This window comes from Epinephelus lanceolatus, chromosome 13, assembly GCF_041903045.1.
Source record: "Epinephelus lanceolatus isolate andai-2023 chromosome 13, ASM4190304v1, whole genome shotgun sequence".
In the NCBI taxonomy this organism is placed as follows: Eukaryota; Metazoa; Chordata; class Actinopteri; order Perciformes; family Serranidae; genus Epinephelus; species Epinephelus lanceolatus.
Window position 1 is genome coordinate 21,679,320 of NC_135746.1, and position 27,974 is coordinate 21,707,293.

The following is a 27,974-nucleotide window of genomic DNA, read 5'->3' on the forward strand; positions in this document are numbered from 1 at the left end:
TGTTTGTGTTTAAAAGGCAAGGTGAGAGAGGTGTTGATACGGCTTCTGTATCCAACTAATGACTGCAAGTAAAAGTCAAGGCCAGAGAAAAGTCTTGAGAAATAAAATCGTTATAAAACGTCACATTTGAAAAAAACTGACTACAGCATAGATAGTCTGTCGAAAAACTCAAGACAGAAAAATTGCAAAAAATGTTTCTATCATCCAAACTAAATATTACAAACAGCATCTACAGAGAGAAATAGATCATTTCTAATAACTTAAATAATTAAATTATTATGCAACACAATACTCTTCCGTGTGGGGCCAGAGGGTAAGAAAATAGATCTGCTCAAAGCCTACGCAAAATAACACAAAAAAAAAAAGGTAGACTCTTTGCCAACAGGTCCAAGGCTAAACAACATAACCTAGTGATGTGTGCTCTGACTTGCATGTGTTGTGTTTGTGTCCTTTTTTTTTTTTTGAGGAGAGGACGTCACTCAGATCCCTTTAGTCCTGCAGTGAGAAGCTTTGGCACAGAAACACCATGGGACGAGATGACACATCACAACACGGTGCTAATGAGGGACACACATGCAGGCCTCGCTCGCGCTGATAAGGTCAGTGAACCCCAACATGCATCGCCACCATACTGCCAGGGCAACAGACAACAAGAGAGAGGACGGGTGGCAGAGGGGAGGCTGGAAGGGAGGGAGGGGGTGGGATGGGTATACAGAGAGAGGGAAGATGAAAAGAAATGGCTCAAATGCATGAACACAGAGGGGGAGGTTGGGGTGGTTGTTTCAGCCAGACAGAGCTACGGGTCAGAACGATTACAGCGTCCATGATGATTTTAGCCTTATGTGGTGATTTTCCAGCTTCTCCTTGGTTTCGCTCCATCCCCTCCATCTCACAGAGACGACTCCACCTCCCTAGTGATGGTAACCGCAGCCTCTGACCGAGGGAGCACCTGAACGCCTGCAGCCTGCTCTGGGGTCTCACTAATCACCTCCAGGGCTGAGGCAGCAGCGGCCCTGCAGTCAGTGCCGGCCTTCTTATCAGCGTTCTGTTTGTCCGCGGAGCCACAGCACAGCTTGGGAGCGCACTGAGTCCGACAGGAGAGCTCGCAGAGGGAGTCTCGAGACTCTGAGCTGAACGTGACAAACTCAGGCTGGATGGTGGTGGCGTGGATGCCCTCGTCGTGGAAGAAGTCCTTGATGCGCTTGGCCACCTCCATGTAAGATGTGGGGTCGTGGCACTTGATGTGCGCCGTTGCGATGATGCGACTGCCAGCCAGCTGCCAGATGTGCAGCTCGTGGATGGCCAGGACGCCATCTAGACTTAGTAGCCGCTCATTGAGCCGGTGCATGTTGATCTGCTTGGGCACAGTCTGCAGCAGGATGAGCGCTGACTCTTTGAGCAGCGGGTAAGTAGTATACAGCAGGATACAGACCATGATGATGCAGAGGGTGGGATCCAGGTAGAGGACCCAGCAGGGGCCAGCACTCTTCATGGCCGACATAGTGGGGCCTTCCAGCAGGTCGATCAGTGTGTGATTGACATGCTGGTGATCCGTGGTGTGGCTGTTGATACATGGGTTCACACATGCCTCGCCTTTTATGCAGGGCTGCCACACAAAGGTGAATATTACAGCATTGACCACCACGATGACAGAGCCAAGGGCGTCACCCAACACGTGCAGGAAGACCCCACGCATGTTGAGCTGCGCCGACGAGTCGTGGTCATGGTCCATCTCCTCGTAGGGGGTGTTGCCATTCATCTGCACCTCTGTGCTGTCTTTACAACTGATTTCTGGAGATAAAAACAAAGGTAACTTTAATTTACCAGAACACGAAGCAAGCTTTAATAATCAGCTGTACTTTGACTCTGAGATACTACAGCAATCAAAATAGATACAGACACAGTTCTGAGACTGTGACAAACATACAAATATTGCTTTTACAGCAAGAAAACAACAATAAGCAGGAGGCAATTTGTTAATTCTTAACGGGGGGGGGGAACGAAAAGGGGGGTTGAGCATTTTTCCTCCCTGATACCTGAACTTGCATTTCATTCAATCCCAAGTACCAATCCTATACTACACTGTTACAAAACAAAAATAAAATAAAAAAGACGGAATACTGCTAGTCCTATATCATGGATGTAGACTGATTTCTATCATTGTTTTATGGCATGGCTCAAACTAAACCATCTGTAAAACAGAAGCAAATACATGTGTTCCGTCTTCAAATGCTTTATAAAATTGCTGATGTTACGACTGACATCACTAGTGCCACCCCACGAAACTAAAGCCTTGCATAGTGTACATGTTGCCTTTTCACTGGTGGGATTTACCAGTGTAAAATATGCCAAATAGGCGACATTTTGCTATCAGCTACTGCTAGGTTATTCACAAGAACTCAATTCCTCTTATATTTGGGTATAAATCTACTTACATTTATTCATAAATTACTCAGTATTTGATCGGTGCATAGACTCACATACTTGTCAATAACCGATTCAGCATTTTCGGCAGTGTCCGAGACATTTCCGATACTGTTATCGGTATCAGAAAAACTACAGTCATTTAGCTAACGGGGGGATGCCCCCACCCTCTCCCCAAACCCCCAATAATAAGCTCATAATGGTGCCAAAACAAAGCTGCAACAAACTAGCCACCAGCCATAAGGAGATTCCCAGAAGATGCTATCAGTGGCAGCCAGTTGCTTTATTGCTCTGTTACATCATTTGGGATCAACGCACAGGTCCGTATGACACATGACACAAAGAAGCCACAACTCAGCCCGTGTTGTCATCAGGTGACACGTTGGATCTGCTCCATTCAGAGTCGAGAGGAGGGTGTCAAAGCGCAATTTAAATTCAGTCAATTCAGTTGACATATTAGTGAACTTTGTTTGTGCTAACAATGCTCCAGCTTTCACTATGGAAGATAACGAATGACGGAGTCTGTGGTGAAACTGCTCAGGGCTACAAACAACAGAAACATACCAGACAGCCATGCTGGACTATAGAGGAGAAAACTCCCAGCAGGTGGGATCCTAAACGCTGCAAAACACTCTGCAGTAATTCACATCAGGCATGTTCAATTAGTAACTGCAGAAGCCGTGGTAGCGTGTGCAACTGAGGGAATGGCACCTGAGCAATGGCTGCTCTCCTCCATCCCAGGACGCCGCCGGGTCATTCATCAACGGCTAATGGTTTGGCTGTGGCTGTCGACTCCACGGTTACACTGATATATGACCTAGTAACAGCCATCAGTGCACAGAAGAGTTTGGGGGGGGGGGGTACCCTCCACTTATTGAAACTGGCAGGGCCCTACAGTGTGGGGGTAGAAATGGTCTTCTGTATGGGTTTAACCCTTGAGGGAGGAGGAGGATGGGTGATCTGATAGAATAACCAGCGGCAAGCCCAAATAAGCTTTTTGGGGGTGGTCCGTTATCACTGTCAACAATAAGACATCAAACTCAACTGACAACAGCTTACAGACAAAATGATGAGTTGTTTTTGGTAATGCTTGCAGGTCCAGGTCTGATAAAGTGCAAGTAAAGAGTAAGGCACAAGACACACTTACAAGTTTGAACTTGTCAAAAACGGGAACTTATTGGCTGAGTCTGTGAGAAGTTTCTGGATATCTTAATTTAGAAGCCATCTGATAGTAGGGAGTATTACAAAGCTTGAAACCCGACCTTTTCCCCGTTTATGTCACTGAGGGTGGCCACGTTTCTAAGGATAGAATAACAAACCAATGCATATCTGATTACAGACACATCTGTCTAAATGTCACTGTCAGAGACGAAACAATAAGGATTAGTTTCTCACACTGGGTGTCCTCGGGGTATACTGGAGATATACGCATGTACTGTTACGCAATCTGGACTGGTAACAATGGGTACAAAGTCTGGTACATGCTGTCAGCTTCAATGTGGGGCACAATGGGGCTGGACTCAGGGTTTGGGGCACTTAATAATGACAAGCACTGTATATTTTAAATTTAAATTACACACTTTGACACAGAAGAAAATTCAGGTTAGAGTCAATACTTTCAAGCACAAACACTACTGAATACTGTCCCTACTTACCATTTCTAGGTCTTGCATCACCAGGGCTGTTGTGATTTCCCACTAAGTTGTTGGTCTCCTCCCCTGAGGACCCATTCCCAGCCTTCTGGCACTTGCCGGCTTTACCCTTCTTGTGCTTATTTCCATGAGAGTGACCTCCATGGGAGTGTCCGTGGCCTCCGCCGGCGTGCCCGTGGAACAAGCAGAGCCCGAGCAGGTTGACCAGGAGCCCCGCGGCGCCGACCCCTGCGACCACCAGTGGACTCTCGATCTCATGGGGCTCAGTGAACCGCTCGATAGCCTCCAGGACGATGGTGAAGCACAGCGCCGTGAGGAAGACGGCGTTGACCAGAGCCCCCATCACTTCCGCCCGGATCCACCCGAAGGTGTTCTTGTTGGTGGAGTGGGTTTTCTCGGCGAAACGCACCGCGACCAAAGCAACGACCAGCGCTATGACATCCGACAGCATATGAAAGGAGTCCGACAGCATAGATAGAGATGAAGTCATTCGGCTGACCACCACCTCCACAATGAAAAACCCAAAAGTCAATGAGAGCATGCATAGCAACCGGGCACGGTTAGGCTCGCAAGTCATTTTCCTTTCCTCACGGTCCTTCGTTGAGTCAAGTTTCGAGTTAACGTTTAATAACGTTTTCCCGTGTCTTCTCACGAGCTCACTAGGACACCAGCTAGCTAGCTCTACGGTGTGTAACAGCTCCGAGCTAACGACTTACGTTAAGCTAGCGAGCTCCCTGAGACAATACGATCGATGCTAACAGAGTCTTCACACGCTGCTGTTATCCAGCGACGGCAGCATCACTCGGCTACTTCTGAAAACCACCAAAGACAAAATGAATCCGTCTGACGATCTTTAACAGCCGTGTGAACAGACCGTCATCGACACCAGCATATTCCAGAAACCTTTGCCGACGAGCTCTCGTTTGCAGACGGCTGAAACTTTGCACCCGAGCCGGTAAACTTTCCACACGGAACACGGCATCGTGAGGACACGCCCAGGACGAACCCCATTGGTGGAAAGGGCACATGATTGAATCTAATTGGTCGAAATTTTGCTGCTCTTTGCAAGTAGGTGGACAACAGCGGTTGCTACGTACGCTTACCGCAGCTGTAATCTCGCGATGACTACATTAATATATCTGTAAATCTATGGGTATCGGTCAGCTAGAAAACATCTAAGATCTCAGATACGCTTGTTAATGGAGCCCCATTAACAACCGCATTCACTGTTTGTTATTGATTAATTTAAAATGTTTATCACCACTGACGATGATGCAATAAAAACGTTTTTAAGTGTCCTAGTATAGCCTGATTTAAATGTGTGAAACATAGGTTTGTATGTGGGTTTTGCCTCAAGTCTGCCTTAAATAAAATATTTACAATTTTATTGTTGTTGTGTACATGTGCTTAAAACATTTAATATTCTTTTTTTTTTTTTTTTGAATGAAATAAAACCAGATGTGGTTATATCTTCATATAAAATTAGACTTACAATTATTTTTCTTACCTTTTTTATTTAATCCATAACCTGGAGGCTTGTTAATTTACAAAACTATGATATAATGCTAATGTGTTTTTTGATTATACCCTTTTATCTGCTGCTAATCAAGAACAAACGACTCTCAGGTGCGAAGCCTTGATGCTTCGTAGCGCTTGATCGCTTGCAGTCTCTTCAATCAGTGGCTGACTTTTCATGGGAAACTGATGACCCCTTGTGGGAGTTATCTGTCTTGATGAAGCACTCTGAAGTGTGTCATTGAACAAATTAGCTTTGAGTAACTGATTCGACACAGTTATATAGTATGTATGTATAATTTATTTTGCTATACCTGTATAAAAGGCACATACGTATTTTACTATGCATAGTGAGAATCTATGGTGTTGACAATGACTTTCAGCATGAATAATGTTACTGTATCTTATTTATAACTACAATTAATGATTTGAATCATTCATTCTGCATAGTTCAAATGTCTTGTCTAAACCACACGTTTTTACATTTTCTTGTAGATAAGTCATTAAACAAGCTGCCCTTTTATATCCGTATCTAAGGAGTTTGTAACAGAAAATGTACATATACTTATCACAAATGTACAGTACAATCAAAATAGCTGCAAATAAAATGAACACATTCACACATGAAATTGTCAAACTACATAAAATCCACACCACAAACCTTGCAATAGCACACACAATACACAGGATTCAATCATTTGGCTTCACTACCTTCACAGCTTCTAAAGTATCATATAAATTAATCTTAATTTACATCCAGTCATCATGACACATATCAGTCACACGTCGGTGATATCTGTGATCAGCGGATGCCAAGTATCTGCCTGCTCTTGAACTGACAGGTCTTCTCCACTTCATTCAGTGTCTGAGCGCGCAGATTGGCCGCCTGCAGCCTCCTCAAAATCAGCTCCTGAGACATCACACTCTGACGACCGCCGGGCCGCTGGTTCTCTTTGCTCTCGCCAGCAAAGTGGACCTTCTTCTTGCCGGGGGAGACGTTCTCTCCGTCTAGGACCAAACAGCAAGGAGTCACTGATTAACAAAGATTGACTTGTAACACTCTCTGCAATCCAACATGACAGCAAGATTTCAAATTGTCATGTGTGTAATAATTCTTTATTGGTGCATAAAAACACTATTTACAGGTTATAAAAAGTAATAAATAAACATATTAGTCATCCACATCCCAAACAGAAGCATAAACCCATAAAAACACTCTCAGGTCTCGTCACGGTTCAGTAAGTCCAGAGGTCTTCGTCCAATCCCCATACCTATGTCCTTGCCATAGCACAGTGCCAGGTCCCTCTGCTGACGGCTGTAGTTCTTCAGTAAACTCTCTGCTCTGTAACAGTAGATCAGGATAAAGAGTTTGAATCAGTCAGTGGGTAAGATTGACAGTGAAGTATCAGACAGTGAGGAGAAATGACAATGTTGATTGTTTCATTTGTAGCCGTGTTAAAAAAGTTTTACCTTGCAAGCTTCTCATTTGACAGTCGCTCACGAACACAAAGCTCCTGCTCCCTCTCTGCAATGAAAGGACAAAACAAGACACCTTTGTTTTTGGAATATGTAGTACTTGCTTGACTTTGAAACAGGCAGCGCGTTCTAAACAATATCAATGGCATAATAATAATAACAAGGCAATAACAATCATTTACGGTCCCTGTCACATGGCGGCTCATCTCGTTCTCTGTTCGGAGGGTAAGGAACTTGCAGACCTCATTGTCTCCCCAATTTGCCGACATTTCTAGTTGTTCTTCCTCTTAAAATTAGCTGCTAACTGCTTTTTAAATCTCCTGACAGTAGGCTGCACACAAAACAAGTCATCAAAACGTCACACCTGTCCAGTCCTGCCAGCTTTCCCTTTTACACAGACGTCAATTTGACACCGTTACTACCTCTTCTGTGGGCTTAACGTACCGTTTACACATAACAACAAAGTGGAAAACAGAACAATATTCCCGCTTTAATCAAGGAGTGTAAAATGGACCATTTTTTGGCACTTCAGCACTGACTTAATTTGTCAGCCCATCAGGTTGCCACTTGGAGCCACACTGTCACACATACATGGGTCTCTGTGGCACAAAGGACAGAAGAAATCAAAGTCTTACTCTCCAGCCTCTCCTCGCGTTCCTTCAGCGCATTTTCTCTGTCCCGCAGCGCCTGTTCTCGGAGTCGGAGCTCTGTGGCAGAGGTGGGTGTCAGTTCAGCTGGCTTGTGAGCAGGACCGTCAGATTCCGTCGACCTCCTCCTGAGTCGCACCTGTGCCCTCCTCTGCTCCTCAGCAACAGCGTCGGCCAACAGGCTGCTCTGGAGAATAGCCTCCACAGAGGGTCTAAGATAGTCCTGACAACAGAGCAAGACGGATTATTGAACCTCACGTACATGCAAACCGACCAGCTGGTAGAACAAGTAAAGTTTATGACAAAATAATTTATTTCTAACCTTCAGGTTGAGCATTTTGCAGAGTAAGGTGTTCAGTTCCTCAGAGTATCGGTACGGAATTCTTCTGAACTTCCCCTCTCTGATCCTCTCTGCCAGTTCTTTTTGGTTGTAAGCAGTAAACGGAGGGCTAAACAGATAAATCCAGGGAAAAGGTCAGACTCACAATCAACAAACCTCCTGCTAGAAAATCAGCTCCTGCAGAAAAGTTAGTAAACTTACGACAATGCACAGAGTTCATAGAGCAAACACCCCAGGGACCAAATATCTGATTTCTCGTTGTATGACATCCGGTCTATTTGCTCCTGAAAGAAAAAAAAACATTGGCAGATAATTAGGCTATAATTAGGAGGGTCAAGAGAAGAAAATCCTAAGACACAGCAGGATTGAACAACTCACTGGAGACATGTAGTAAGGTGTCCCAACAAATGTCTTTGCAAAACTGGTGTCATGGTTCAAGATCCTTGCAAGGCCGAAGTCTCCAAGCTTCACATTCTGTTTGATGTCGAGGAAGATGTTGGCTGGCTTCAGGTCTCGATGGAGAACCGTGGCCCTGCCATCACTGCGTCTGTGGCACTCCTTCAGTGCTAACATGAGCTGCGCCATGACTCGCAGGACAAACTGCTCCTCCAAATAACGCCTGCCATGATAAAACACACACACAGGAAGTACAGATGTAGAGTGGAGGGTCACGACTTTACAATGCCCTAAACACACAACCTACCTTTCCTTGATGCATCGTGTGATGAGGCTGGACAGGTCCCCACCCTCGCAGTACTCCATGACAATATACAGCGTGGTGTTAGTGCGGTCTATGATGCGGTCGTAGTACCGCACTATGTTCGGGTGCTTAAGCTCTCTCAGGAGATTCACCTCTGACACCAGCATCTGCTTTTCACTCTCTGCCATGGTGCCATAGTCCAGCTCCTTCCACACCAGAATCTACAAAACAGAAGTGGTTTAATTAACCAGGATGAAGCTTAAAAATCTTTTTTACGAGGTTGCTGCTGAACAGTGGAAAAAATGGGCAATTATGGGCTTATGCTTAATGATAAAATTTATTGTACAAGAAGCAAGCACAAGAAGAGTCATAAAGTCAGCAAACTGACTCAATAAAGTCAGTTGCAAAACAATATCTATCTGAAGTTCGCAAACGATAGCTATTATAGGCTAAAGGTCACACCAGACAGAGTAAAGCGCCAACTGCAAAACCTCTGAGTACACTGAATGGAGCAGTGTGGGTTTAATTGCGTAAAAGTTTATCTTTAAGTAAGATGAAGATTGGTCATTTCTTGTTTCAAAAGTTACCTCTTGTTGGAGAAAATGTGGCCCACAAACTGGAAAACACATTCATATTTATCTGAAGTTAACTTGGGGCAGGAGGATGGATGTGTTAGATGCCCTGAGAGCCGTGTTCCTTTAAAATATCCCCAAAGATCCAAGGGTGATTCTCCTCGGAGCGTTCCCTGAAGGGTTTGAGGGAAGGGGAAAACTGTATCTGTTACAAACCCTCTTGAGGGTTGCGATTAAATGTATCACAATAAGATGGTTGAATCTTGAAGCTCCAACGTACAACATCTGGATTAACAAAAATATGGGAACTGTATGAGATGGAACAAATCACATATGCATCAAGGTTGCAAGGACCGAAATGTATAGAGGTGGAGTTCTGTAATAAGTTTTTTATTAATGCAGTAAGGGAACTCTAAAATCCATATCCCCCTTCTATTCCATTCCAATTTATATATTTTTACGTTTATTCTATTTTTTATTTACATTTTTTTTCCTCTTCACTTGCTTTTCTTCTCTACACATTTGTTTATTTGTCATAAATATTGGTATCTCATTTCCTTTCTCTTTCCTCACAAGTTTGAATCTCAGGTACATCGTACTGCACTTGAGCACTTCACCATACCCGTCTTAAACCTGGACAGATGTTACCACAGCTGAAAACTGAAAATGCAGCTTAAGTTGAAATAAAACAACGTATTCGTGTTGTAAACATATTCCACTTCTGCTTCAGCAGCTACATTTTTACTTGTGAGACACATACTGTAATTCCCCAGAGCCTAAGGTAACATATTAGACTTATGTCTTCAGGTGTAAATGGCTACATTACAGGTGTGTTAATGCCAAAGGTTGACTCATACACCTGAATGGAAAGAAGCTCATATAATGCTTATAACTAACTAGTGTAACTCACTAACGTTACACCTGTGTGTCTCCTGCTGACAAACCAGTTGGACCTTTCTCAAGATTTTTGGTTCATTTGTTCATTTCGGTTAACATGCAAACAATATCATTTTATATGTCAGCACCTATTGCCCTAAAATATTGGCGTTAAGTGCCATAAAGAGTCCAACACCTGATGATTTTCATTCATCGTTCTGTGACTGGATGGGAGTTGTTGCTGGACGTTTTTTGCTTTAGGTCTGTGCTGACAACACTAACATGGGTTTAATATTTTCCTGTTGAAGTCCCTGAACATGTCACACAATCACTGATGTTCATACCCGGTAGTTCAGCGTCGAAATCAACATTTGACAACGTCAGTTCAGGATTACATCTTGCTAACGATAACAAACTCTCGCGTGGCTGCAACAAACACTCCTTGAGTAAACGTTACGTTACTTTACCGGTGGGCGGTGGTTGTACGGACAAACCGTGTAAACGTTACTCACTTTCCCATCAGATTTCCGTCTTATTTTCTGGCATCTTCCATAGGACCCTGAGCCTATAGTCAACAACACCTCGTAGTCCTCAACACGTGACGGCATCTTACCTTTCCAACCGAAGCTAACGGTTAAAGTTACCTGACCTAACGTTAACTTGGCTTTAACGCTCGGTTAACGTTAAACTCGGCTTTAACTAAACATAAAGTTAAACCAGCGACTTCCGTATTAGTTAATAACTTTCCTCTCGTGCTGAGGATGTTTTTGTTCCTGATAAAGATACTTAAATAGACCAAATGTTTGGCTTTTAGCTTCTCCTTCACTCGTGTGTATTGCAGTTAACAAAACAGGAAGCGTTTGCTCTCGGTTTAAATCGGTGCCGAAATCCTCGATCCTGATTGGTCCGCGCTCTCCGCTCGGTGTCTCCTGATTGGCCGGTGCGGGGATACAAGTTGTGAGGTTGCTAAGCGCCTGAAACCCGCGAGACTAGAGCGGGTAGATAACGCATGCCCAGTTCTCCACGGGGTGGCGCCAAAAAGTCACAGTCAGATCAGAGCCATGTTCCAGAAAACAAGGTTAGGCTAACTCAATTATTTAGGAAAATTGAAAAGAGATTTCGAAGATGGTTTGATTAAAACAAGACGGATTATGGGTAATTTTCCTATTTATCTTTGATAGATTTATCAAGGTCTCACTAGAGTGTAACCTGTGGCAGTATTTGGACAGTTAATCAAACTTTTATGCTGATAAAACCAGCGGGGTTTAGTCCTGTCTGACCACTGCTCTGTATGTGAATGGCATCTAGCAGCTGACTATATTTAGCATTTTTGAGACTGCTTTTTTTTGTTTGCTAAGATCAACAGCATTTTCCATTACACTGAGTTAATACAAAAGGTAAAAAATGTTTTGCAAAAGTAGTTGCAAAGTAGTTATGTGCAAAGTCAAATCTTGTTGAAATAATCTGCCAAGAAACTTCATATTTCATTTTCATTAAGGCGGGTCAAGACAGGCCCACAAAAAGCAAAACCTATTCTATTACCTTCTCTATTTTTAGGTTTTAGGTAAATTGTTCTATTCAGTGTTTGTAAGTCATTAAATAAATCCCAGAGCTGCTTTCATGAGAACATTAAAGGAATACTTCCTGCAATTAACTGTATGAACAAACAGTAAATGAAATTATGTAAATTTGGAAATCTTACTTGCTGATTTTTGCTTTAAGGGTCTATCATTTGATAGGGATTTTTTTCCCATATGTAATGTAATTTTTATATAATTTATGTGTCAGATTCCAGGAAGACTATGTCAGGGTGTTCATGGGAATCCTAATAAACTAAACTACCATAAAACTTCAATTTAAAGCCTAGTCCCAATTTAACGTCCAGTCCTGTTTACTAGCCCGGTGTAGCTACACATTCTGACAAGTAAAGGCCTGTCTCAATTAGAAGCCTGGTCTGGTTGCCAAGCAGTTCTTATAGGAGTTGGATGTATAAAACCAGGTTGTTGGCTATCCACTTGAGATAATGTTAGTTAGCTAATTTGATCGTGCATGCAAATATATCCACGAGCACCAAAGAGTAATTAATTCAGATTTATCAGCATGGTAAATTAGAGAGCCCCCCCAAAAAGTGGTGACTTCCTACCTCTGAAGTCGATTACCCGTGTAGTTATTCATATTCTGTACGTTCTCAACCAATTAAAAGAATCAAAAGGGTTTTTCATAAAATATTATCCAAGTTGTGAGTATTGTTTTAACAGGATAAAGTGATGTTGGGTTGGTATGTCAGGTGCCGTAACCCTTGAGTGAAATGAAACGATTGTCATAACTCTCCGTCTCTCTGATGCACTGTTTGTCAGAGCTTGAGCAAATGAATGATTCATAATTAATGTGTTATTTGAAGCCTAATTTTCATACAAGCATTATTCATACTGGTTTATATACACAATTTGATTGTATTTCCCATTTGAGCTGAGAAATAGTTTTGTGTAAAAGGAATTAAAGGCGTGTCCTGTATGGATGTTTGTGCCAAATATAGGCCTGTTGAGTTCAGTGATTTAAGCAAATAATAGCCCAATTAATAGCTATTAATTGAAGTTTTGAGGTAATATGTTTGTTTTTAAGGTGAACTGACGATATTATACGTTTTTATTTAGATGTTAATTTGATGATTATACTTTATATTTTAATATGGGCCCTGGGCAAGGTAAAGACTAGCCTATGGTAAAAGGTAAAAGATAATAAACAGTAAACCTGCATCTCTAACAATTTAATATTTGAAATACAGACATTTTGAGCAATGATCACTGACAGTCCTTTATTTATTTTTTTCATAAAACATTAGCACAGTGTGTCAAATGTGACGCACACCTATAATGGCTGAGTGTGAGGTCCACCTCTTCAAACACATCTCGCTTTGCCTTTAATGCTGGAGAGCCTTAAGTGGGAACATTTTCTTCCAGCCGAAGCAGTGGGACTTCAGTTTTTCTCAAGGCAGAGTAAAAGTAGCTGTCTAGAAAATTAATCAAGCAAAGGTAAGAATAGCTCCCTAAAAATATCCAGAGACCAAGTAACATTTGAGCATATACAGTTTTGTGTGTGCTCTAAAAGACCGTTTGTCCTTGCAAACTTATTAATGGACCGTAAATAGCAACAATGAACACTCTTTTTTCTTCACTGCAAACAGAAGTCTGTGACACTGACTGACTTGATCCCCAGGATTTTGTTCACCTCACTGTGTAATCCTCAAGTTATTATACAGGGAAAGGTTGCAGGCTGTCATCAGAGCTGTTTCCATGGCTGTATATGAGAGACACAGGGGAGGCTGATGGGCAGCTTGTTGTCAGTTGTCATTTGCTTTGACCAGCAATTGATTAATTTTCATAATCAATTCATTGTTTCTGTCACGAATTAAGCAAGAATGCCAAAGAATTGTTGGTTTCAGTTTCACAAATGTGAGGATGTTCTGCTTTACTTTGTTGTACATTTTTGTAAACTGGTCAGTTTTGGGTTTTGAATTGTTTGTTGGAGAAAGGAATCAGTTTTAAAGCTGTAGGATTTAGGGGAATCTATCAGAAGAAATTTTATATAATATTCATAACTACATTTTCATTGGTTTATAATCACCTGAAACTAAAAATCGTGTTTTTGTTACCTTAGAATGAGTCGTTGACAAGTGGCAACCTCGAAGGCTGAAAAATAATCCAAGGAGGTGGAGGTGCCAAAAACTGCAGTTCATCGAATGGCCACCTTTTTTTTTTTTTTTTTTTTTTTTTACACTTGTCTGCATTGGTCTTCATAGCTTAGCGCCACTAAAGGGTGTAAGCTTCTTGTGAAGATTGATGCACTGTTAATCTTGCAGTCAAGTATTTTATACCCATACTGTGCGTGGTTGTGACCGTCACCCACCCTCCCTGGAGACTAGCCTATCAGCCTTTATTGGAAAAACTTCCTAATATGAGTCAGAGAGGGCTGTGATACACCAAAGTGTGTCAGGGGGAAAGTAAGGAAACAAGCAAGGGGGAGGGGGCAGGTGCTTAAGTCCTGAGTTATATAGTGATAGTGCATGCGGAGAAGAAGAAAGAAGAAAGAAGAAAAAACAGGGGAGAAACAGGCAGTGTAGCTGATGTATTGTGGCCTTGAGGTGGTTGTGCTCCATGCAGATTATCAAAAATAAACATATACATGTCTACTATACTGTACTGAAAAACAAAAACAAAAGAGAAGTCTATACTGAACACCAAAAATGTGAGAGTCTTGGTGGAGGGGGAAAGCCCAATTGCAGAGAAGAGTTGCCAGCGCGGTGTGGTAGGTTTGAGAAGCAAGTGGGCCCCTTTGGAGTGATCCCATCGGTTCTTTGCGATGCGTCACGGAGCTGAAGTATCGAACATGCATGTGTGTATTTGAACCCTCCCAATGTGTTTATGAAAACCATCACCAGGGTCCAGGGCCAGCCCTGCGGGGGAAGGGGGGCGGTATGGCACCCCAAGACCGCAGGAGCGCCCAGACCCCAAGACCAGGGAGCCGCAGAGGCTGCAGGACACCATGCAGGCCCAAGGACCCAGGGCGGCGAAGGCCGGCACCCCCAGAGAGCCAGAGACACACCCCAGACAGGCGGGGCAGGAGGGCCCGCCCACCCACCGCCCGACACGTACCGCCCCCACCCCCCCCAACCAACGTTACGCCAACCTTTCGCCACCTCAACTTTCGTCCTTGTCGAAAGACCCCTTTTTCGTTGGTTTCTGATGCCACGTCACTGCCCAAGCACTTGATTTCGACAACTTCGTAGTGAGACCGGGCTCGATCCACCCCTTGCGTCCCCACAGCTCCACCCTCTTGTCCAAATATGGTCAATTCTGGCTCCAAAAACCAAAGATGGAGACAGCCAAAATCCCAAATCTGAGGCTTTAAAACAGGAGACCACAAACCAACCGATGGCCTCATGGTAGCTAGATCCATTATTTTATACAGTCTATGCTACATATGGGGCAGGTCCTTTTCCACAGTCTCTGCCATGTTGTTCTACAGTAGCCCAGACGGGACTAATCTAACATGGCTCTAGACACTCTAGACAGGCCCATTTACATCCTCACGACAGCCACCGTAGTTTTCCTACATGCTTAGTACACGGGAGAAGTTTCAGTTCTGCAACCTCACCACTAGATGTCACTAAATCCTACACACTGGACCTTTAAGATGTTACCAATATTCACTGATTTCCGACACTTGAACTTAACAGTTAATTGAAAAAGTAACTGACAGATTATTTTATTGCAAAAAAAACTGTAAGCTGCAGCCATACCCAAATTTATTGTGTATTTAATTTTTTATATATAGCCTTTTTTAAATATTCAAATATGTCCAGACATCAATTTACAGTTTTACAAACAACAACTTTCTACTTTTGTCTCCTCTGTACTGAGCGTATCAGCCTTTTGGTGGTTTCACATAGATTATATTTGATCAATGACAGGTCTAAGCTGCATTTACATAAGGATCATATAGTTGAAATATACTGTACATATTTTTTCTTTATCTCAGTCTCTGACAGATTAAAAAAAAGGACTAAAGAAGATTGGTTTCAGTTTAAGCGTGCGTTATCAAAGCATGACTGCAGTAAATCCCACATGTGACAGATAAAAGATTATTTTTCTCAGTAAACTTTGATGTGTGATCCCCGCCTGAGATAAACGCAGTCTTCTGTCAGTTACATCCCTCTCGGTGGGGAAGCCTCAGTAACAGTTGTGTTCAAATAATCCGTTCAGCCCTCTTTCTGCTCTCTCCGCTGCCAGTACCACACACTGACACCACTCACACCACCAAGAGAGAGAGCGCCCGAGCCGGTCTGTCAGTCTGCCTCTGCAAAGGTCACTCCTACAAAGAGCTGGAGGAGTTTGGACATCAGCCAGGAACAGTCAGAGGAGGGCGGGAGAGAGGGAGGGGGGTAGAGCGGAAAACTGACAGCTAAAAACAACAGAGACAGTCGGGTGCCTGAGGCCGCTCTAACGTCAGCTGCCCCTGTTAAAGGCCAGGAGTTGAGAGGGAGCGACAGACAGCTACATCACATGATAACCTCTTCACCTCCGCTGGAGTGACTCTGATGCTGTAATGGGGGTTACAGCAAGCTTATGGTGCTCATGTCACCTCTGACTCTGCCTTTTTTCGGGTGCAGTTTCAGCCAAAGAGCCCTCTCAAAACAAGATAACACATATAAAGGTGACTCATTTTTAATCACACTCACCTGGGTGCTCTCTTTTCTTTGACCTTTGAATGATATGGGGAGCCTGTCTGTGCTCCGCAGGTGTCCCCCAACTCAATATCCTCTTATATGACACATTACGGAGACCTTTAAGTTCAAAGCAATATTTTTGCAGATAGGTCAAATGTTTAACGTATGTCTCCCTGGGTCAACGTATTGAACTCACCAACCTACAGCTTTTAGCCTACACTCTTTAATGCAGTTCAATCGACATCTCCAGAGTGGCTGAACAGATTTTTACCATTCAAACTGCACTGGAAGCGTTCGTCTATGTAAATTTATTTTGCAATCTGAACTGCGAAGATAGCCCTTATCAATGTCTCCAATGTTAGTTCATAACAAGATGTAACAGGGTCAGTTATACAGCAGTAATATGTGCAACAAAGTCAAATTGTACATTTTAAGTATTATAATTACACAAAACTTGTTTCAGGTGTTATTACCTGACACCGTTAGGCCTCCATACACGTACACTCAGTTTCTGTACATGTACGCTCACCTTTAGGGGTTCCCCCTATAAAGGGGTGTCCCCTGCCTTGCCTCTCCCCTATTGCTGTTGTACTTCATGGGGGAAAAGCAACAGTGTGATCGCTTTCTGGTAGAAAGCCCTTGACGAAAATTTCTCCCAACTGCCTGAATGTTGTCGTCACCATATGTGGACACTTTTCTTGCGCTCCATTCACCAGATTCATTTGCTCGCTGTATGTTAAAGCCAATTAAAGTGTTGGTAAGGTTAATTTTGAAATGTTATTCGTTACAGATTACTAGTTACCATACTTAAAATGTAATTAGTAACTATTTCAATTGCTTTATCAAAGTAGTGTAACTTATTGCATTTGATTACTTGATCTGAGAAATGTTTTAAATTGGACCCTTTTACTGTTCGTTAACAGTATGACTGTTTTTTGGTGGGCGGGGCTTAGCCGGAAGCAAAACAATTCTCCACAGACATTAGCTAAGCTAGCTAGCAAGTTCTGTTGACTCGTTTTAGACAGTAGAGGAAGATGATGCAAGTGGTGCGTTCAGAAAGACTCATTCCAGTTTGTTTTGCCATCGAAGCTAATGTTAGCCAATGCGCTATAAAGTTAGCATTATGGATAAAATCCAATATTCCTCTTAATATCTCCCCAGTATCTGCTGAAGTGGACATGATAACCCTTAATACACACGTTATTCATCCCCACAATAGTAAATACCTTTTCCTTAACGTGATATGAAGTGTGCACTGCACATGTGAGCATTTTTGATGATCACCTCCGTCCAGTCCCTTTGTTTTATCGCATTTAATCCTAGCTGTCTTCATTTTTGTTGAATGGTATGTGATAAAATTGAAGTTTTTATCCATGAATCCTTCTGTTCTGGTTCCCAATAACACAACAAGACGACATTTTAAGAAATGATGTCATTGTGATTTCGGCCCTAAAAAGGTCTATAAAGCTGAATACTCCTAAAAACACAGGTGCATAAATGTTGCACTCAAATTTGCTCCAAAGGCTTTGCTGAACCACATTATCCTGAAATATGCCAAAAGACAACATTCCTGCGTGGTGAAAAGATGCAAAGCAACAGAGTGAATGTTATAGCCTATTCTATATATGAACTTCTTATTCAAAAGAATGTGTTGAGATATTACCCCTTACCTTCACTGTCTTGAGATGGAGGCAGAAATGTCAGACACTGAAACTCTCTGCATGGTTAGACACCACAGAGGCAGGAAATTTGTGTGATTTGGATCAACAGATTCTTAAATCTATTTTCCTGCTGTTGATTGTTAAGTTTTATTTTACATCAAAGCACGTGTTTCCTGACTGCTGCACTCCTGGGACACATCCTGTTGAGGTACGGGATGTGAGGACACAAGTATCTGCATGAGAAACATGTGATCCTAACAACACTGAGGGTCAGACCAGGCGTCATCATGCTCTCCTGTGACAGCAGGAGGGGCCAGAGAGACACAGTGATGCCGGCGGCTGCTGCAGTGACATTCAGCCCGGCCCTCGTCTCCACAGCTGGATGTTTTAGTGCTTGCTGACTCAAGGGACGCTGCCACCACCGTGGCATTCACTAGGGAGCAGGCATCAAAGCGTGACATTGAGGACCTTGGGGAGCGGTACCCGTGAAATAGTTCATTGCAGGTGTCCGAGAAGGAACGCCAGCGCTTCTGCAGAGGACACAAAAGTTCCTCTGGAGACTAATTTGTCTGTGTAATGTGGGTGACCTTAGGAGGAGCTGCACTGAGGAGTATATGTCTCAATGTGGGGTGCAACTACTCCTCCATCTGGACACCACGCTGAGCAACAGCCGCCCTGCCTCCTGACTGTTAGCCCTTTGGTATGTTGGTGAAGCTTCGTGCATATTTAATCCCATTTTCCAGCTCACTTCCCGCTGTTTTCCCCCCAGTTGCCATTGGCTACCTGAAGCGTGTGGCTGTGCTGCAGACTTGACCCTCCACATATCACCGCAGCTGCTATGGAAATGAAGTCAACAGCACGCCACACTTGCCAGGGATATGCTGTAGCTTGAGCATCTCTCAAACTGTAATTGAGTGGTAATGAGTCCTGTAAGGAGGCATGGAGGCTCATAGTGTGAGCAGTGTGACGTAACTACATGTATTTACCTGTTCACATTCTCTGACCACTGTGATGGAGATAACTTTTCTGGGATGTCTAGATCTGTGATTACTGTCATCTGACTCCACCAAAATGCACAGAATTATTTGTTCTGATGTCTGTGAACCAATCACAGTGTTACACATCATCTAAAGTTGACTGCTGTAGAGCCACACCCCCTTTTTCAACATGCATGGCCGACTTTGACAGCCTTCGAAGAGCCAGACTTTGGTGCCACTGCTATTAGAGTCAATGGGGCGACAAATCACACTATCACCCATCATATCTTTGCTGTTTCACCTTAGACTGAAAAATCCTTCAGTCAGATTAAAAAAAACACATTACGTGATGTCGACTGACATTTTTTAGTGTACATTTGCATGTTTGTTTTTCTTGCTATTGGTCTCCAAACAGATCACAGATCTGTCTCAAATCCCTGTTTGGTCCAAGACAGCTAACGTTAGCCGACAAAATGATACATAAACAATTTTCAACTGCTTATCCAAAGTTGTGCTGTGGGGGCAGCAGGCCGAGCAAAGCACCTCAAACGTCCCTCTCCCAGAGGAGATATATAATCCCTCCAGTGTGTTCTGGGTCTGCTCCAGGGCCTCCTATCAATGGGACATGCCCGGAACGCCCATCCTGATCACATGCCTTTACCACCTCAACTGACCCCTTTTGCTGCAAAGGAGCAGCGGCTCTACTCCGAGCTCCCTCCAGATGTCCGAGCTTCTTACCCTATCTCTAAGGCTGAGCCCAGCCACCCTTCCAAGGAAACTAATTTCGTCCGCTTGCACCCGTGACCTCATTCTTTCGGTCTACAAACAGATCACAGCCCCCTGTAACTTACTCAAAGCTCTGTGACTAACATTTTATATCTATTCTCTAAAACAAAAACAGAAGTGTAACGGTGGTTAATAAACGATTTATTGGTTAAGTCAAGTGTCTTCCTGGAGTCCCCACTGGTTGGTGGGCAACTGGTCCCTGCTAAGAGGTAGTTCAGAAAGAAAAACCATAAGTTGTTTTTACAGTTCTGTCTTTGTTCAGGTAAACTAAACTATAATGTGTTAGTCTGTGAACTTTAGAGGTGCTGGTAGGCTAATATTCTTTTGACAGAGCCACGCTAGCCATTTCCCCCTGTACCCAGCCTTTATGCTGGGCTAAGCTAACTAGCTGACTACTTTAGCATCATATGTATCCTATAAGTTTCTGCAAGAAAGAGAGTAAGAGTATTAGCCACCATATCCAACAATTTCTTTAACCCATTCAGAACCCCTAAATTACCTCACTAAGCTAAGCTAAGCTAGGCTATACTAAGCTAGCCGACTGCTGGCTGCAGCTTCATATTGACCATACAGACATAAAAGTGGTATCAATCTGGTCATTCTTTTCAGCTCTTGACAATAAGTTATAATATTTCCCATGTCGCCAAACAATTTCTTTAGTACAGTGTTGCTGTATGCCTACTATTACTTTACTTCACATTTCATGGTACCACATACCCACAATAATTCAGAAGGAAATATTACAGGCCATAGCCAGACATAGACTTTGGTGGGGGACACAGGGGACATGTCCCTCTCAACATCAACATGACAGTAGCAGAGGACTTTAAAGACATTGACCCCTTAAATTGGTGTTTAAAAATTCAGCAGAATGCAGGAAATTAAGAGTCTGACACTCAAAATATTCTGGCAGATGACCCTGAAACCTCTTGTTATCTTTTAATTTATCTGAATCAGCCAACTTAGAGTGTCCCCGTTTGTCCGGCATCCAACCACACCTTGGTATGTATCCACAGTCCTTACATTCCTACACAGATGTACATCAGGCTTGTTCCAGACAGGAAACACTAATAATGTATATGTGTGATGCACCAGTGAACCTTCCACCAGGGTAAACAGATCTCTGCAGTCTTGTGCTGAGAGTTCACACTCACACTGGCCCCCAGACAAGAGACCCGACGTCACGGCTGAAATCAGAGCTCGGTAATATAAACCAGTGACTCTCAACAGCTGGTGACTGACACCACAGTTAAACAACGGGCACAGGACTGAGCAAACACTGGCTCTGGTTACCTGGAGACCGTTCTCAGCCCGGTACCTCAGTGAGGAGAAAAATGTGAATGCTGACATTTACATCTGCAGACAAAACAGAACGACTCGTACAAGAGCGTCATTTAAAAATCAGTTACAAAGGTTGCTTTGTAATTTCTACAGGACCTTTAGGATCCCTGCATACGATGGGGGAATAATTAACAAATAGTTTGACATTTAGGGAAACATTCTGGATTCTCGCAGATGAGGAGATTATCAATACCACTCTGTGTATGGTAAATATGCAGCTACTCGGCTTAAATACGAACAGCTAGCCTGGCACCGTCTATAGGTATAAATGATTAAATAACCCAGCCATAAACACCTGTAAGGCTCTATCTACATTATAAAAAGTGTTAAAACCACAAGTCGTGACTTTTCTAGTTGGGATTACTGAACTCAGGGTGCTTACAGGTATCGGACACTTAAATTTAATGCTTTTTAAGACATTTCCAAGATAATATTTCATTAAATTTAAGACAGATTTTTAAAACAAATCATATTTTTCTTTTTCAAACACTGCAGTTCAGTATAAAGGTAAATAGCATATGAGTGGTCTGGTGCAGAGGAAGGTTGTATATAGGAATACAGTTAATAAAGTGAAGTAAGTGCAAGTAAATAGACAGCATTAGGTTCAGCAGCAGGTTTAAAGATATGGAACATTATAAATGTGGACTTTCATGCAGAAGAGCTTGACTCATTTTGACAAAAAGAAATTAAAAGATGGATAATTTAAATCAGATAAAAATGTGGTAATTAGGAGCTCAAAAATTCAAATTTAAGACTATTTAATGACGTGCAAATGCCCTGTATTACCTATTGCTTGTCTGACCCCTTGAAATATGGTGCCAAAATGTATTAAAAGCTATCAGACATGTCAGAAATATGACTGAATAAGTCATTAAATATTAGATAATTAAAATGGAATGTAAAAATAAATATAAATCGTTATACTTACAAACCTTTAACCTCCAATCAGTTGGTAAAAATAACCAAAAAGTTTTACTCTTCTATTTATATTTCACTTCTTCATTTTATTTTTCAGGCCTTAATTCCCCCCTCCCACAATATTTATTTTTCCTCAACACATTTTCAGTTCTCCTAAAACTTTTTAGGCAAGCTGTTTCTCTGCTTTCAGTCTTAATGCCGAGGCTGCAGCTTCATATATCACCTTCTCAGACCCACCAAAGAGCCATTTTTATCAGGTTTCAGGAGGCTGTGATTATCTAAGAGGTCACAGTCGGTCATTTTATACAGTGAAGTCCATTTAAAACTAGAATTACTGCCCCCTGCAGATGTATGCCTCCCCACAGTCAAGTTTCTCTTAGCGTTAACAGCCATGTCTGTGAAAACATGGATGCTTAACACACATTTTCCCCTCAGCAGCACAGACGCTCTATAGAATCAGCAGTTTCAACATTAGTGTCACCAGTTCAGTGTGTGACCAGATGTCTCCCCTTCTGTTCCTGAGATATGGTGTTAAAGAATGGCCAGAAAAGTATTTTATGCAGAACATTATGATGTCACAGAGATGCTGACATTTGACCTGTTGAATATAAAATGTCATCACTTCATCATTTTATCTTGTTAAACGTTTGTGTGAGATTTTGTCATAATTAGTGTATGAAGTCTTGACTGACTTTAACCTTTGACCTTCAACCACCAAATTCTAATCTAATCATTCTTCAGTCCAAGTTAAAGTTTGTGTTACATTTAAAGAAATTCCCTCAAGGTGTTCTTGAGATATCCCGCTCACGAGAATGACATGGTCAGACGTAAGGACAACCTGAAAACAAAACGCCTCTGGCCACGACTGTCGCTAGCGCCGAGGCATAAAAATGGCCTCACTACAATAAAACGGCTACTATGAAGGCAAACATCATCACACATGAATAACACTAAGCTTACTGAATCCACAAGTCTCAGCTTTACATTCATACCCAATGTGTGCAAGACTGTTCAAGGAGTAAAGTACACAGAAATATTCCCATACAATATATAACACATCTGTACTGCATGTTTTTGCCCAACACTGCATACAACTAGCATAAAGTGGGCACATCTGTAGAAGGAAGATTTGTGGGTACCTGTAGAAACCATTTTCATTTCCACATCTTGAGGTGAGAGGTCAGGGGACCCCTATGAAAATGGCCATGCTTGTTTCTTCTTCGACAAAATTTAGCTAAACTTTGGAGCGATATTTAGCCTCTGGGGTCTCATTCATAAACATTGCGTACACAGAAAACAAGGCCTGAAAAAGGCGGACGCCACTTCCCACGCACAAGTTGTGATCTATTAAAAACAGACTTGATGGGAGAAACTTTGACCCATGCTTACGAACATTTGGGGACAAGGAATTGGCGATGCAGATAGTGAGGTGGAGGCCTGATTGTAGCAATTGTTGAATATTTTTTTGGCATACATTTTTTACTATGGATCCTACACATTGTTTATAAATGAGACCCCTGGTTGGTGCCAATGTATTCCTCAGGTCTTGAATTTTCATGTGATACCAGTGTCTTCACTGTAGCTTTAAAACTCAGCATGCTACAGCCTCTGAAAGACTGTCATGATGGCTGAGATCAATGGTGGTCCCACAGGTGTATTAGACATGACAACTGTATTGATCTCCTCATTTAACTCTTGACAAGAAAACCAATACATATAATTCCCAAAATATCAAGCTAGTGTGTACAGCTTCATTTTTCTTTATCCAGTGTGTTCATAAATTAAAACCTGCGATGACAGATGATGTCGATCCAACACGTCAACATTTACTGTGATGATTTACGTAAAGGACATAAAACTTGTCAAAAAGAAAAGCATTACACCGTTACGATCTTTATGATGTTTTATTCCAGCACAAGTCTTTTGTGTTGTAAAATGGCTGTGTAGCTAGGAATTAAAGGAGAAGTACAAAATGGAAAATTACAGACAGCTCTAGTATAATTTGTTTAAATCCCTATTGAGTTTATTTCCTAAAACCACATCTAGGAAAACAGTATTTCCCTGCCTTCTTTGGAAACATGGTCAGAAATTTAAAAAAAAAAAAAAAAAAAGGTGAAATAAAAAAAAAAAAAAAAAAAAAAAAAAAGATGAAGCTTTATTTCAAGTCACTCTCACGATGGAGGGGAATCTGATAGGGCCGCTGGATGAATCACATTTACAGCCTGGTTTAAAACTTTTTACCTACCCAGTAAGGTAGCCCTTTTTTTTGTTGTTGCGTTACACACACAGTTTCTACTGACAGTGGCACACGGAGAGGGCTGTAAACTACTAAAATGCACCTTTAACGCATTCGTTTTATGACAATGATAATTGCTGCTCCTCTTGAATTCCCCTAATTAAAGCAGGCTAAGCAAATTACATATAATTGACCTTAAAACCACAACACAAGTACATTCGAGAGAGAGAGAACAGCTGCGTCATTACAGGGCCCTGCCAGTTTCCCTCCGTAGTGAAAAGTGATCCTTTCCTCACTTGACACCGTGAAACCATCTTAAAAACAAAAGTTGGTTAAGAGGGGGGTGTGAGGAAACAGCATTATTTGGGATTGTGGTCCACCAGGACATCAGGTAAGGCTTGATTGTCGAGGTTTTTCCCACAAGATCCTGATGATTTTAAACTGTACAATGGTACAAGTTTGGGCCCATGTGTCACTGTGCAAACGTTGCGTCAGCCAGCACACGGACGTACAGTAGCTCACAAAACAATTTCCTGGTCAAAACAACAACAACAACAAAAAAAAAAAAAACTAAACAGGGTTAACACTGAGAAGTGAAGGGGACGACCCTTGCTTTCTTCTTAAATTAAAAAACAAAACAAAACAAAAACAAAACCATTCATGTTTCAAACTAAAATCCTCTGAAATCATCACGGACCAAAAACGCTGCCGTCATTTCCAACAATGAAAACTCTTCCTCAGCTTTGTTATGTACAAGATTTAAACATACCATGACATGAGGACGACAGTTTCATGTGGTTTAAAATGAACTCAAATTCGACCACTCGAGGTGAAATTTTTTGCCGCCACACTCTGACGTCACAGAGCAACACGACATGAATCATATATATCAAAAATGGGGAGGGGTGGGGGAGAGACAACCACACACACTCACTTAGGCAGGTTATGCTGTAAATTTACAGTAATGACACCTATAGTTCTGTAAGCCAAAATCTCTATTTTAGAATGCTGAACATTAGGGTAGCTTCCTATAAAAACCATGTTCCCCCCCATGTCTGTTTCCCGCCCGACGACACTAAGCATATGGCTTAAATATTTGTAAAACTATGTAGTCCGATGGGGGAAGAAGAGTCTCTGCCTTCCTTCTCAGTCTGGCTTGCTGAGATGATCCTTTTCGAGACACTCTGCTGTGTGTAGCTGCACATGGCTGTGTGTGCACGTGTGTGTGTGTAAGTGTGTGTATGCATGTTAGAGAGCAGAGGGTGAATCCACAAAGAGGAACTTTTTTTTAAGGTGATCAGACTGCAATTCTCGCCCTGCGTGCCCCTTTTCCTTTATTTAAAATAACGGCACCATCTCCTCAACGTCTGACACCGAATCCTTAAATCGAGCGCCGCATCATAGCCGCCTTCCCTTTAGGCTTTCAGCAGGGCCGCCAGTGTAAACATGATCCCCCTTTTTTCTCAGTGAGCTCAGAATACTGCCTCGACAGACAGGCGGAAACAAAAAGTCAACAAAAAGACATTAACAACAAATACAATGGCCGTTGTCGTGGAGATATGCAGGTTTAAGGGGAAGAAAAACAAAAAGAAATTAAAACATTGACAGCTACCACGCAGGAATATTTCCTGGGACAGGGAGCAGTTAGGGCAGTATGGATCCTTAGTGCAATGAAGGCCAGAGGAGCAGCCGGCGGCGCGGCCTCAACGTTCATATGGCCGCTCGCTCTGGAAGGTGTGGCCGGCCGGCGAGTCAGCGGGCTGAAAAGAGAGGTCCAGTGGGCTTCATCAACTCTCGCCAGGAAGAAGAATAAGGGCAGACATTATGCTTCTAGTCACATATATTCACTCACACACACGTCCATACGTACTTTATACTCTGTAAAACTACTACGGCTAAAGCCTAGGAGGGGAAGAGAGAGTCCGGTCCAGAGCGTCCTCTGGAGGAGTCCTGAGCCTCATTTCGTTCACTTTGAATAAAAAGTAATGTACATGTGAGCGTCTACATGTATGAGGACGTGTAAACATCAAAATGTGAGTCGTGACGAGTGTGAGAGATTATTCTGCTAGGCCGCTGGAGCGAGTGTGTGGTGTTAGGGTTGTGTGCAGTTAACTATGCCTGTGACCAGTTTCATATTGTATCTGTATTTGTCGTCTGTGTGTTTGTGTGTTTCTCATGTTTTTTTTCTTTTTAGTTTCCTGTTGTTTAGTCTCTCCACTGTTGCAAATGTACATTCATCCATCGTAGGGGGGGGGGCAAGTATGACGCTGGGCCACACACCAACTGATCCTGAGGCTTTTCCAGTGGTCCGATACAGACGCTCGCCTCGTCAGCGCGCTCAAAATAAACAGCAGTAGAGGTACTGGAGGACACTGTACCACATGTAGCCGGAGGCGAAAGCAAATGTCTGGATAAAGCACAGCCACACGGGGTCGAGGGTCATCTGCCGGGACACTGCCTCCTTCTGTCCGTCTTGAGCGGGGAATGATCCTGTGGAGGACAGAAACACAGACCAGTCAGATTATCAAACGCTTCTTATAAGATGAAAGAAGATATACTTTATTAATTGAAGGGAAATTCAATTCTTTTACTCTGTTGTCATACGCACACAGACCCGAAATACACACACATGCACAAACAGGACGTAAACATGCATTACATGGAGAGATGTCAGCGTGAGGGGGCTGCTAATGAAAAGGCGCCCTGAGCAGATGGGGGTTTGGTGCCTTGTTCAGGGGCACCTCAACAGTGCCCAGGAGGGGAGCTGACACCTCTCCAGCTACCAGTCCACGCTACATGCTTGATCCAGATGGGGGCTTGAACTGGTGGCCAACCCAAGTCCCTATAGACTGAGCTACTGCCGCCCAAATAATGAGGTAAACATAAGGCCCATTTCCACTCCTCCGTCCTCTCACTCGGCCCTTTCAACCGCCGTGTCTCCACTGAGAAAGCGGAGTACGAGGAAGGTTCCTGTAAAGTTATGGGCTCTGGATGCGACGTAATCGCTGCGCGACCATTTTGACCGGGGTGACGTAGGGACGCCGTTAGCCGATAGCAGTGTCTGTAATAACTCACTAAATGGCCCGTGAAAAAAATATTTTTTCCAGCGGATGTCTTAGTTACAACTTGATTGAGCTAACTGGAGTAGTTTAATGTCGTATCCGACAACGGGAGGCTTTTAACAGATGACGTCCAGATGTTAGCTTTGCTGCTGCTGTTAGCTGTCCCTGTCAGCTGATGCTTTCTAGACATTGTGATTTCCCAAAACTGAATACATACCACACACAGCAACACAAAACTGCTTTGCTAGCTCAATCATGTTGTAACTAAGATATCCGCTGGAAAAAATATTTTGTTCACGGGCCATTTAGTGAGGTTTTTTTTTTTACATGGCGGCGGAAGCTATATGAACGAGCTAACCCTCGTCTGCTGAATTTTAAAAATGCCGGCTATTTTGTTGCTTTCTGTTGTCGTCACATCCCGCCTTGAGTGTATCCAATCAGCACCAAGTAATCCCCAAGCCCCAGCCAGGAGTCTTTCGGGGCCATTCTGAGTACCTACTCCGAGACAGGGACTTGTTTAGCCCCTGTAAAAGTTCCGGAACTCTGTCCTTCGGGGGTGGTTCCT

The 27,974-nt window shown here is 42.9% G+C and overlaps 3 protein-coding genes across 4 annotated transcripts in view; all 3 read right to left on the reverse strand.

Annotated features, from left to right (window-relative positions):
- Positions 1–439: 439 nt before the first annotated feature.
- Positions 440–5,454, reverse strand: slc30a1a (solute carrier family 30 member 1a). Its single transcript, XM_033649340.2, has 2 exons — positions 4,080–5,454; positions 440–1,791 (listed from the first exon to the last, which is right to left on the reverse strand). Exons 1-2 carry the CDS (start codon positions 4,651–4,653, stop codon positions 890–892), a joined length of 1,476 nt encoding a protein of 491 aa, XP_033505231.1. The 5' UTR covers positions 4,654–5,454; the 3' UTR covers positions 440–889.
- Positions 5,455–5,872: 418 nt separating this feature from the next.
- On the reverse strand, positions 5,873–10,947 carry nek2 (NIMA-related kinase 2). The gene is made up of 9 exons (XM_033648347.2): positions 10,715–10,947; positions 8,758–8,975; positions 8,433–8,673; positions 8,256–8,338; positions 8,037–8,163; positions 7,703–7,937; positions 7,062–7,116; positions 6,863–6,933; positions 5,873–6,599 (listed from the first exon to the last, which is right to left on the reverse strand). The coding sequence occupies exons 1-9, from the start codon at positions 10,808–10,810 to the stop codon at positions 6,394–6,396; spliced, it is 1,332 nt and encodes a 443-aa protein (XP_033504238.2). The 5' UTR covers positions 10,811–10,947; the 3' UTR covers positions 5,873–6,393.
- A 14,991-nt stretch (positions 10,948–25,938) lies between these two features.
- lpgat1 (lysophosphatidylglycerol acyltransferase 1) overlaps positions 25,939–27,974 on the reverse strand; it is an 84,872-nt gene continuing 82,836 nt past the window's right edge. For both annotated transcript variants that reach the window (XM_033648741.2, XM_033648743.2), the window contains exon 8: positions 25,939–26,837. In XM_033648741.2, the coding sequence (XP_033504632.1) occupies positions 26,686–26,837 (152 nt within the window). In that variant the 3' untranslated portion in view covers positions 25,939–26,685. The remainder of the gene's footprint in view (positions 26,838–27,974) is intronic.